We start from the raw sequence: 13,443 nt of genomic DNA on the forward strand, positions 1-13,443 counted from the left end.
CAGTGCCAACAATGCAGCAGTACATTTGCCCATACCTCCTACGACATAAACAACAACAGAGAATCCAAGCATGCCGTACTTTCATCAGCAGAAAACATGTCTGCAAGCGGTATGTAGATTTCTGTTGACATTGGCTGAAGAGTTGCTGGACGCATAAACAAGTGGAGAATTTGTAAAGTCAAATTTGAATGTTGCGGGAAGAAAATGCCGCACAAAGGCAGATGGAAGGCAGGGTGACAGAAATGGAGCAAAGGGCACAGGCAGCAGAGCGTTGCGGACGGAATGCGGTCCTCCGTACACGAGGAGCACCTCCATAGGATAGAAACAGAATTGCTGCAATGGCACATGAATGACGCACTTGCGAATTACCTTCAAATGATTTCGGGTGATGTAAACATCAACATAACGCAACTAGAAGGTTTGGTGGCAGCACTGCACGGGGGGGGTGGGGGGGTACAAAGCAAATGGTAGACGCATCTGGCACAATGGCGTAGAGTAGTCCTGGAGACATGTCGCGCAATCGTCGCACTGTGGCAAAGAGAGCCAGAACTAGATGCAAGAGCAGGTCCAGATACATCAGCAAGAACAACGGCAGTGGCAGATCTGCAGCAGATTCCGTAACAACCAACACCAGCAACAAGTGGCACAGGAGGTTCAACACCAACGGGTAGAGGAGCTTCAGCAGCAGATAAAGGTAAAGCCATTATGGTGGAAAGCACTCCGCATGGGAGCTTGAGATCAAGTGATTTTATGAAAGAGTACCAAAGCCCCACTCAAGTTCGCAGGGGAACTCTATTAGAAAAATATCAGAGAATGAAGGAGGATGTGCGTTTACTGTGTTTTTGTTTGACGCAATGTGCATTTTCTTTTTCTCTGCACATGCCTCCAAAGCTTCCATGGTGGGACACAGCTGATAGGTGCCTAAGCGTAGATACCTATATTATGTTCCTCTTCCTAGACTGCCTGCAGCTCCAGATCGCATGACGAGATATATGACCCAACTGAGAAGGAAGCAGAAGAATTCCATAAGACAATCACGCAACAAATCCCTCCTCCATGGCCTCAACCTAGACCTGTGGACTACACAAGGCCCATCCATTGCATGGCCTGTCTGAGATAGAGGAGGAGAATTTGCAGTAAAGGCAGCGGAATCCATGGGTATCTCGAGCTCGCAGCATGGCAACGAATGGACGAGCGTGCAGATCGAGAAGACACTTGGAGTGCGGACGGTGCAGAACCTAGCTCACGGATCCAGTTTCGACGAGACCTCCACCAACCACGAGACAATGAGGATGTCAGTGTGAAGGTTGAAAGGAAGTGCATGGAGATTACAGTGAGGATCGAGAACAAATCAGCAAGAGACATTTGCTATCCAAGCAGAGCCTATCTGCAGGATCAGAACTCAATAACACCAAGTCCGCAACTAAGGAATGTATTTCAGAGTCGAGCAATAGGAAGTTTTAATTCACAACGCACAGGTTCTCTGCCTTGGTTTGGCCAAAAAAGGATTGTAATGCACTTTACACACAACATATGTATCAGGGGAATGATGCAAGTGTGGGTTCACACAATCCACCGTGAGTGCCATGTCTTAAGGCATAAACAACCCTTTGTTTATAGATCCTTGCAGTGATACCTCGGGGTGCATGTAGTTGTAACCAACTTCCAGTGCGGATACGTCGTTTGGGAACCGCAACGCACGCAGGATCTACTCTTGTTCCATAGATCTGTGGATAACTCATTGATGGTGTACAATCAGTCAGACATTCGGATGCAGTCTCTCTGTCCGCATATGTGTTTTCCTTGTTTTCTCTGAGTATTCATGCCTATATCTGTAATATGTTAAGTATGCTCTTTGCTATATCCACATAGTCTATTTCCCATAGTGTTTTCTATGCATACCATGTAGAGGCACTACACCTCCCCTCTCCAATCCGAGGTTCTGAGGTCACCTCCATAGAGCTCATGCTTCAGGTGTTCCGCATGGTGTGTTGTGTACCAATAGAATCGTTCATTCGCCATGCGCAGAATGTTCTGTGCAAACTCACAAATGAATCGGCAGAATTAAGAAATGCAACATAGACAGAATTCCTCATTTGTATTCCTAGGCATCGTGGCCTGTACACTTTATACACGCAGATGAGATCTGCGTACTATCATGTGCAACAGTATGTGCGCGTGCAACTGCCTCACGGTTTCCATAAGTTTATTGGCTTCTTAAAAGAACTGACCAGAACTGAACCCTGTTTGAGTTGCGTGCTGCCCTTTTAGGCTCGCGCCTCAGACTTCAAAACCAGCCTCGGTGGATTCAAGAACAGCTTCTGTTTCTGAAACTAGTAATGAAGACTAAAGGCTGCTCCTCACTTCTGTGTTGCCTGCTGTGAAGGCTTCAGTGGGATGACGTGAGGAATGGCCAAGCCCTCCTTTTACAAGCTGGGTAGAGGCTATAATCAGCCAACCAGTCATCATGTGGCCGACCCATCTAGGGCCAAACTAGGTCAGATACATCCGACAGTATTTGATCTGCCCGCCTATATCCAACCCTTGGATGGAGCCTATAAGAGGCCCATTATCCTGGCCCAAAAAGGGCTGCTGTCCAGCAGCCTGTGATGTACCAAAATGGCCAGATCTGTGGCCTTGTGCACATATCTACTCACCCGTCTCCTACCTGTCATCTACGCAGACATACTGCCATTTGTCCTCCACATATGGGGTTTCACAGGTCAGGCGGTAATCTCCAACACATTGCCCTTACGACATGAATGCACTTTGCATCTGACATGATTAGTTTGCTGTTATAAGTTTAGTGGCTGTATGATGGTCTTCACAAACCAGAAGAGTCTTCAAGCACATATGACTGTCCCCTTCAAAGCCTCGGGTTGGGCAAATGTGATAGGCCGGTTCTCGCTGTGCCATATAACCCAGCATTCTTTGCATCATCTGAAATGTCTTGTGACACAGTGTGCAAATCCTTCTGGAATCCTGTGTTTTGACAGAAAGATCTTCTAGCTTTGCATACATATCCTTGTGATGAAAGTGAATACGATTTTGTCAGCTCTGTCAGTTCAAGGCTGTCTTGGCTCTTATTCCATGCTTCTTGTGTCACTCATTGGCAATCTTCTTATCGGCCTTCTGCATGTGAACATCTGCTTAGATGTTAGATACCCGGACATAAGCTTCAGCAGGCTTACCATCCAATCACACTTGCATGTTGAATGGCCTGTCTCCCAAGATCCACATTACTCCCATTTTCAACAGGCCTCCTAGCACCCATCAGCTTTAATTTAACTGTCTTAGCTTATTCCATTCTTCTTGTTTCACTCTCCTTGCCTTGAGCTCTTCTCAGCCTCCTGTGTATGAACATCTGCATACATGTTGGACATCAAGACATAAGATTTAGCAGCCTTTTTATCCAATCGCACTGCATTTTCAAAGGCCTGTCTCCCAAGCTCCACATAACCCCACTTTTGACAAGCACCGAGCACAGTATGCCACACTGCAAGATCGGCTTGGAAAGGCATCTTTTTTACCATTTCTACAGCCTCATCCAATCGACCTACACGGCCAAGGAGGTCAACCATGCAAGTGTGATGCTCAATAGTTGGAATGATGCCATCATCTTCGCTCATGGCCTGAAAGTACTTCTGGCCCTTTTCCACCAGACCTGCATGACTGCAGACAGTAAGAACACTAAGGAATGTGACCCTGTCTGGCTTTAAGCCTTCTCCTCTCATTCTCTCAAGCATATGGAAAACAGTGTCACTTTCTCCAAGCTGGGCATATGCTGCAATCAGTGCATTCCATGAGACTACATCTCGAACCAGAAGCTTGTCAAACAATTCCTGTGCCTTGTCAAGCAAGCCACAATTGGCATACATATCGACCAAAGTGCTTCCAATAAAAAGATCTCTATCCAACCCCTTTCGCCCAATCTCAGCATGTATTTCTTGGCCCTTGTCCAAGGCTCCTACAATACCACAAGCCTTCAAGCTAGAAACATATGTGACAGCATCCGGAGAGACTCCCCCCAGTTGCATCTGTTGGAAACAGTTCAGAGCTTCCTCACCACGCCCATGTTCAACGTATCCTGCAATTAAAGAACTCCACGAGACTACATCTGGAACTGGAAGTGTATCAAACACATGCTGTGCTTTTGTAAGCAACCCAAATTTGGCATACATATCAACCAAGGCATTGCCAACAAATGGATCTATTTCCAACCCCTTCCTAGCAATTTCCGAGTGTATTTCTTGGCCCTTGTCTATAGCTCCTACGCTGCCGCAAGCTTTGAAGATGCAAGCAAACGTGACAACATCTGGAGAGGCACCCTCCAGTATCATCTGTTCGAAACACTTCAACGCTTCCTCACCAGCCCCATGCTCAGAAAATCCTGCGATCAGTGCACTCCACGAAACTACATCTTGAACTGGAAGTTTGTCAAACAGTTCCCGTGCTTTCGCAAGCAACCCACATTTGGCATACATATTGACCAAAACATTGCCAACAAAAGGATCTCTTTCCAACCCCATTCTGGCAATCTCTGCGTGTATTTCTAGTCCCTTGTCTATGGCTCCTATGCTGCCACAAGCCTTTAAGCCACAACCGAATGTGACAACATTCGGAGACACACCCTCCAGTTGCATCTGTTCGAAGCACTTCAGCCCTTCCTCACCATGCCCATGTTCAGTATATCCTGCTATCAATGCACTCCACAAGACTACGTCTCGAACCAGAAGGTTGTCAGACACTTTCCGAGCTTCTGCAAGCTGGCCACATTTGACATACATATCGACTAAAGTGCTACCAACAAAAGGATCCCCTTCCAAAGCCTTCCTGACAATCTGAACATGTATTTCTCGGCCCTTGTCTATGGCTCCTACACTGCCACAAGCTTTCACGCTGCAAATAAACGTGACAACATCTGGAGAGACACCTCCCAGCTGCATCTGTTGGAAACAGTTAAGTGCTTCCTCACCAAGCCCGCATTCGGTATATCCTGCGATTAGGGCAGTCCATGAGGCTACATTTTGAACTGGAAGCTTGTCAAACACTTCCCGCGCTTTTGCAACTGAGCCGCATTTGGCATACATATGGATCAAAGTGCTGCTAACAAAAGGATGCTTTTCCAACTCCTTTCTGGCAACCTCGCAGTGTATGTCTCCGCCTTTGTCTATGGCTCCTAGGCTGCCACAAGCTTTCAAGCTGCACACAAACGTCACAGCATTTGGAGAAATACCCTCCAGCTGCATCAGAGGGAAACACTTCAGAGCTTCCTCGCCAAGGCCCTGTTGGGCATATCCTGTAATTAGTGCATTCCAGGAGACTACATCTCGAGCTGGGAGCTGCTCAAACACGCCCCGTGCTTGTGCGAGCGAGCCACATTTGGCATACATATCCACCAAGGTGTTGCCAACAAAAGGATCAATATGTAAACCCTTTTGGGCAATCTCGGCATGTAATTCTTGGCCTCGTGTCCGATCTTTCAGCCTAGCACAAGCCTTCAAAAGGGCCACAAACGTATGCTTACCAGGATGTACACAATCCTGTTGCATTTTCTGGTAGAAGTTGAGGGCCTGTTGTGGTTCCTTACATTCAATATAGCCTATAATGATAGAAGTCCAAGAATACTCTTTCGGATCAACCAATTTGTTAAAAACCTGCAGGGCATCGCACATGCTTCCACATTTCACCAGCATTGGGACAAGGTGATTTCCGAGAGAACTATGAGCTTCCAGCCCACTTTTGCACATGCAGGCATGCAAACGCTTGGCATGCGCTAGATTTTTCTCTTTTCTGCACTTCTGCAAGATTCCTATAAAGTTGTCAACCCTAGGCACCTGGGGCATCCCTTCCAAACAAGTGAGTGCCTCCTCTAAGCTCAGCAACTCCCAGCCACGGTTGTCTCGTATTTCTTGTGCTTTAACTGCGTTCAAGTGCACTCCAAACATACCGCTGGCCTTGCAATTGCTGACACTGTCCACCAAGCCATGGCCTTCAAGGTTTGGCCAGGCTTGGCCAGTGGATGATATGATGCGTTGCAGTCCCTTGTCTCTGAACTCCTTTTGCTCAAGCATCTCTTCAACTCCTTTTGCTCAAGCATCTCTTCAACCCAAATCGGATGGTGCGAACCATTTATCCTCAGCCATCCCTCAGTAGTTTTATGGTTGAAATCTGGAACCCTTGGGTTTGCCTGCTAAAATTCAAGTAAGAGAAGAGAATTCGACCGAGTATTCCTACAGATAAGATGTGCAAATCATTTTCTCGCACCCTTACTTTGCTCTTTCGGTGGACGCACAACTGGGAGGGATCCGTAAAATACTCTTGCCATGCGCGCTGTGTGCTGGACCTATCTGCGAAGCATGACCAAAATGATGACGAATTGCCAATTGCATGAGGGTGCTTGACATTGAAATATGACGTACCTGAAATGGGATGATCTGAGGTGCATCGAAAACGCACATCCATCGCTCCAATGCCTCGCAATGGAGCCTCCAATTCGGGATTTAGGACATGCAGGACCTTCTACAGGGCATTTGCATGGCCACCTATCATAAAAGGTGTACCTCAAGCTTTAATTTTGAATAAATTTTCAAAATTAAAATATTATTTGTTAGAAAGAATCTACCACGGCCACGCTCGGTGGTTACTGAGGCTCGTGAGTGTGTGTGTGTGTGTGTGTGTGTGTGTTCGATCACCAACCTTGAGTCCCTTGATAGCATCGGGTGACTGGTTGGGTGAACTTGAGATTTTTTTTTTATTTTCTTTATGAAGTCTAGCAATTTACTAGTAAGGGATCCACATGCTGCTGCTACGGCACAACCTCGAAGCAGCAACAAACCTATGTGCATTGCACGTTTGTGTCACAACCACACCACCTTCTCCATAATGCTTTCAAAAATGTACGAGAGTGGTGAGCGTGGCAAGCCCTTCACACCATTTCTTGCGTTGTTTCTTTGCTGGCGCTGCCTTCCACGCACTAGGGCTCTACTAACGCTTTTGAAAAAAGTTGTCCTCCTAATCAATTTATGACACTCTCCCCATGCCCATGCCTCGCTCCTTTCTATTCTCATTTTGCTTGTGAGCTCTCTCTCTCTCTCTCTCTCTCTCTCTCTCTCTCTCTCTCTCTCTCTCTCTCTCTCTCTCTCTCTCTCTCACACACACACACACACACACACGCATGCACTCATTGTCCCTCTCCCCCCCCCTTCCCCCCACACCAACTACCGACATGCTCCATAAAAGTGAGAAAAATCAAAATAATGAAGGCAGTACTATTGAGCACATCATGTGCTCTCTTGTTTTTTTTAATCTTATTTTTGGAAGCTTTATGAAGGTAACACATGTAGAAAGAGAGAATGTCGATTTCTAGAAAAGGACAATGCTAATTGTATATAAACTAGTAGGGGACCCATGCATTGTTGCGGCACAACCGCTTGAATAAAATATCTTTGAGCTACACAGAATCTAGCAACGATGAAACCGCATGTTCTATCTTTATAATGTGAAGTTTCTCAAAAATCCTGGGAAGCTCTTGTTACTTATTTTCCCATCGTGGTTCTGATCAAAGATCTTTGTAGAGTGTGTCTATGGACTTGCAAGATGGGGCATCTGAGTGAAGGAAGGGAAGATGGTCACAAAATGGGTGGGGCATTAATTAGCATGGCATGTAGAGAGACAATGATTCGTTCTAGAGAGAGAACATGCCAACTATGTATAGTATTGATAGTATAGATTATTTTGTTAGTAGATAAAAAGGAAGTTTCCTTGGACTTCGAGCAAGAGTTTCTGAGTGAAGTAGAAACCGAGCGAAAGCAGCAATTCTATCGGAGGCATTGACAAATAAAGAAACCAAGAACCACAATGAAAATATACTAAACTACCGCAAAGGGAATGCTATCATTACTTGTGCACCGAGATACACCATAAGAACTAAGCCCTACATAGTAGCAAAAACCAGTCAAAACTGCCACTGATTGCATCATGGAGCACAACCAAAAAGTGAACACTACGCCATACTTTTACTATACATACTAATGCCAAAATGCTTCAGGTCAAATGTGATCAAGTGCACTTCAATAAACTCCACAGTGCTAATTAAATAGAGAAAGAATCAAAACATAGAAAGTTAATTTGCTTCAGTACAAAACTGACAAAGATAGAAACCAAGATCCACATTGAAAATATGTTCCATCATCGCAAAGGGAATGCTTTCGTTACTTGTGCACTTGGATACACCATAAGAACTAAGCCCTACATATCGGCAAAAATCAGCCAAAACTGCCATTGATGGCATGGAGGATGACCAAAAAGTGAACACTATGCCATACTTTCACAATACATATTAATGCCAAAATGGTCCTCAAGGTCAAATGTTATGGAGTGCACCTCAATAAACTCCATAGTTCTAATTCGAAAAATAAAGTCCATTTGCTTCTGTAAAAATTTGACAAATAAAGAGACCAAGATCCACAATGAAAATATACTCCACTACCACAAAGGGAATGCTTTCCTTGCTTGTGCACTAGGATTCACCATAAGAACTAAGCCCTACATACTAGCAAAAACTAGTTAAAACTACCACCGATGGCATGGAGCTCGACCAAAAACCAAACACTATGCCAAAACATACTAATGCCAAATATGGATACTCATGCCAAAATGCTCCTCAAGGTCAAAGACCCCAAAATGAAGTTATTCCATCAACACGTTACCACGTCCTCTAAGTTGGCACATTGCATCTCTTCCCCCCAAGGGCTTGAAACAACTCCACCTTTGTTAGTTCCGCTTGATGCATGAACTCATACGCATGCAAATCCAAACCCAAAATATTCAAGAAGATCTAATGCATGTGCTTGTAGGGAACACACACCAATTTCTTGCAGTACTTACCTAAAACACATGCGATTCATTGCACAACACTATGGATTCACAAATAATAGTAGCATCCAAAGTATGGCCCTTCTCTATCTTCTCATGAAAATTTTGTGGGGGTTAAAGGTCACTGTGCCTTTACCTCGGTTATGTACAATACTCAAACACATATATAAATGAATGAAAAAGAAGATTAGGGTGGTTCTGCACGCACCAAAACTTGTGTGGCTCTCTCTCTCTCTCCCTCCCTCTCTCTCCCTCTTCCGTTCTTGCTTCCGTTGAGAGCACTCTCAACTGGTATTACAGCCCGGGTGATCTAGCTGAGTGTGCATGAATGCTTGGAAGCTCAGCAGTTCTGTGGGAGGAAGGAGAAGCTCTGTGGGAAGCTTTGTGGGCGACTTTACTTGCATCTGAGTGTGCAGAGACCTTGGAGAAACCTTTGGAAAAGTTACTTTGGTTTTGCGAAGTGGTTTTGAGAGCCTGTTAAGAGTTTTTAAAGAAAAAGTCATTTTTTGAGCTTTTCCCTGTTCCGTTCGATGACAGAGACTCTGTATTGACTTGTAGAGGCAACTATTGCTTGCTTTTGGTGTCCACTTCACTTAGGAGCTTGGAAACACCTTCATTCTTGAATCTGGGATCATTTGTTGGAACTCAAGTTTGGAGCAACCATTTGCAGATCTGTCAGTTCCGGTGGACTCAGGAGGTCCTAAAACTTTTATGTTGCTCATCATTTGCACTCCGGTGGAGTTTACAAATAGCTCTGTTTCCAAAAACGTTTTTCAGTCCGTGTGTTGGACCCAATGATTGAGACCACGGTTTCCAAAACCCCGTCTGTCCCATTGCATTCCGGACGCCCAAAAACCCCTACCTGTCAGTTCTTGTGCGATCCGGTGGAGGATTTTCAGAGTTATAGATCTCTGTGTATTCGATTTCATCTCTCTGTTATGCATTTTTCATTCTAAGGTTTTGAAACCTTAGATTTATGCCACATGGCAGTGGATAAGTGTTGACTCCCATTTCTCACTCATCGGTTGGGATTTTGGAGTTCCGGCAAAAAAGAGATATTTGGAGATTTTCTTGCTGAGTCCGATTATGCAATGGTGCCCATGTTTTGAGGCATCTCAGGTTCTATTTTCAATAGCGGTCATTACCATGGGACCATGATTTCTTGAGCATACCTTATGCAAATCACTCTGGTTGCAGTTTGGGCAGTGTGCGCTCATTCGTGGTGTGCATTGGATTGCAGTGGATGATTTATAGGCCATTTGGATGCATTGCGGTCCTTATTGGATGCGCTGATAGGCCCAAATTGCCTCGTAGGATGCTATTTTTATGGACGCTTTGCACATGGATGCTATTTTATGCTGAGGGACAGCTTTGACACATTGCAGGTGATGCACTCATAGTGCTATGCTCTCTTGGATGAGATATTATTGATGCATATGCTAGTGGACGGTGTTTATGCTTGAGTCATTTGGCACTTATTGGCATTTTCTTTTGGGCCAGATTTGCTCATATAGATGCATAGTATATGCACATGAGTCAGATGCATCTTTTGATGCATTGAGCTTTGAGTTTTGGTGATATTTCACTCTATTGTGGCATACACATTTGGGTGCACCTGGTATTTGGTGTGATTCTCTCTTGCAGGCACTAGCATTTGGGATTTTGTTTCATTTGCATCATGGCATCCTCTTCCATGTCTGAAAAGGAGTTTTTCAGCATTAAAAAGTTTGATGGGACAAACTTTTCTTTGTGGAAAGAACAAATAAGCAATGTGCTTATTCAAAAGAAGCAGATTAAACCCTTAGCAGGGATTGAAGCTAAGCCTGCAAATATGTCTGAGGATGATTGGAATGAGTTGGATGCATTAGCAAAGTCTACTATTAGACTTCATCTTGCAGAGTCAGTTTATTTCACAGTAGTAAATGAGCAGACTACAGAAGATTTGTGGAAGAAAGTATGTGCCACTTATGAGAAGGAAACTACCTCTAATAAAGTTTACCTCATGAAGAGGTTGTTTGAGCTGCAGATGAAGGAAGGGGTCTCCATTGCTTCTCAATTGAATGAATTCAATATTATTTTCAGCCAACTTCAGGCTCAGAAGATGAATTTTGATGTGGAGACTAAGGCAATATTTCTCTTATGTTTATTGCCATCCTCATGGGATACCTTCCGTACAGCTGTCAGTAACTCTGCACATGGTGGAGTACTGAAGCTTACCACTTCAGATGATGCATATTCCCAGGATTGGATTTTGGATTCTGGTGCTTCATTCCATGTTACTCCCCATAGGGAATGGTTCTCCACTTATGACAGTGGAAAGACAGGTTGTGTGCATCTTGGAAATGACTATGCATGTGACATAGTGGGAGCAGGTGACATGTGACATAGTGGGCCTACATTTGTTTTGAAACATGTGAGACATGTGCCTAAGCTGACCAAGAGTCTTATTTTAGTGGGTCAGCTAGATGATGCTAGTTTTCACACCACTTTTGGCTTTCAGAGTTGGAAAATTCAGAAGGGCTCTATGCTTTTGGCCAGGGGTGCCAAGTGTGGGACTTTGTATCCCTTACATGTGTCAGGGGTATTTGATCATGTTGTTGCAATAACCGAGAAGCCAAGCACTTCTTTGTGGCATTGCAGGTTGGGGCACATGAGCCAGAATGGAATGAAACTCTTATGCCGTTTGGGTTATGTACTGCATTTGAGTTTCTCTGATTTTGAATTTCATGAGCATTGTCTCTATGGGAAGTAGACTAAATCAGCCCATAAAAGAAGGGGAAAGAAAGAGTTTGAAATGCTTGATTTGGTGCATTCAGACGTATGTGGTCCCATGCCTACACGGTCATTAGGCGGGGCTGAATACTATGTGAAATTCATTGATGATGCAACTAGGAAAGTGTGGGCTTATGCTATAGCTCGGAAGAGTGATGTGTTCCAGGTATTTCAAAAATGGCTGGCCTTGGTTGAGAATCAGTCAGGTAGAACGCTTAAATGCCTATGGACTGACAATGGTGGAGAGTATCTCTCTCATGACTTTCAAGATTTCTGTGATACACGTGGGATTAAGAGGGAGCTCACATCCCCTCATACTCCAGAGCAAAATCCAGTTGCAGAAAAGATGAACCGTACCATTCAAGAAAGGTTGCAATGCATGCTTTCCAATGCAAGTCTTTCTGGTGGTTTTTGGGCTGAGGCAATGAAGACTGCAGTGCATGTGTTCAATAGATCACTAGTAAGAGTTTGGATGGTGGTATTCCTGAAGAGACATGGAGATGCAAGAAGCCCTCTTACTCTCATTTGCGTATATTTGGGTGTGAGGCATATGCACATGTGCCAAAAGAGCTTCGAAAGAAGCTAGATCCTAAGTCTAGGAAATGCATCTTTCTGGGTTATGGTGAAAGTGGAAAGATGGGCTATCGTCTCTGGGATCCAGAAGCAAAGAAGATCATACGCAGCCATGATGTAGTCTTCAATGAGAAGAAGATGCATAAGGCACCCATGAGGGATGTGGAAATGAGGAGAATCACTTTTCAAGATGTGAATCCACCTGCATATGTTGATAGACAGCAAGCTGTCCATGCTCCAAATGTGCAAGAAATGGTACCACCAAGGACTCCCAAAATCAAGGGTAGATGATGGATCATCTATATTGGTGGAAATGATGAGCCAAATGTGGCTGATATGCAAATGGGACAGCAAGCTGAAATGCCCTTGAGAAGATCATCTAGAGTGTCTAGACCGCCTGATAAGTTTGTTCCAGGGGTAGACTATGTGATGCTTACTGATTGCGGGGAGCCTTCTTGCTATAGAGAGGCTATGATGCGTGAGGATCAACATAAGTGGGATTATGCTATGCAATCAGAGATGAGTTCACTTATGAAGAATAAGACTTTGGACTTGGTTTCTTTGCCACATGGAAAGAAAGCATTGCCATGTAAATGGGTCTACAAAATGAAGTGTAAAGAATAAGGGAGAGAGATAGGAGACTCAAGTCACCTGTCTCTGCATTGAGCTTCACATTCTGCTCCAATGGAACAGAGATAGGCTTACAGCCTGTCATCCCATATTTGGACAGCATGTCCAAACCGTATTGCCTTTGCAACAGCCATATCCCACTCGGGGATGTAATAACCTCAATGCCCAAGAAGTAACGCAGCTCTCCCAAATCCTTCATCTCAAATTTTTGCTTCAACAGTAGCTTCACTTCATTAATGTATGCATCACTATCACCTGTAATAATCAAGTCATCAACATAGATGACTACAAGCACAATCCCTCTGTTTGTCCTTTTCACATAAAGTGAAAAATCTGAATTGGAAATCTGAAATCCAATAGTGACAAGATATTGCCCTATCTTGTCTGACCATGCCCTCGGCGCCTGTTTTAAGCCATACAAGGCTTTGCGCAACCTGCATACAAAATCGGGGTGTGAATTATCCTCATAACCTTCTGGCTGCATCATATAAACCTCTTCCTGCAAATCACCATGCAAGAAGGCATTTTTCACATCCATCTGATGCAAAGACCATCCCTTTGCAGCAGCCATAGCAATTACTGCTCTCACGG

At 44.4% G+C, this 13,443-nt stretch overlaps 1 protein-coding gene across 1 annotated transcript; it reads right to left on the minus strand.

Moving 5' to 3' along the window:
• Positions 1-2,210: 2,210 nt before the first annotated feature.
• On the minus strand, positions 2,211-5,997 carry LOC147902477 (pentatricopeptide repeat-containing protein At3g09040, mitochondrial-like). Its single transcript, XM_087373694.1, has one exon. The coding sequence runs from the start codon at positions 5,946-5,948 to the stop codon at positions 3,318-3,320; it is 2,631 nt and encodes an 876-aa protein (XP_087229820.1). The 5' UTR covers positions 5,949-5,997; the 3' UTR covers positions 2,211-3,317.
• Between the last annotated feature and the right edge of the window lie 7,446 nt (positions 5,998-13,443).

This window comes from Dipteris shenzhenensis, chromosome 4 (genome assembly GCF_047967505.1).
Source record: "Dipteris shenzhenensis isolate YYH24624 ecotype China chromosome 4, Dip_SZ_1.0, whole genome shotgun sequence".
In the NCBI taxonomy this organism is placed as follows: domain Eukaryota; kingdom Viridiplantae; phylum Streptophyta; class Polypodiopsida; order Gleicheniales; family Dipteridaceae; genus Dipteris; species Dipteris shenzhenensis.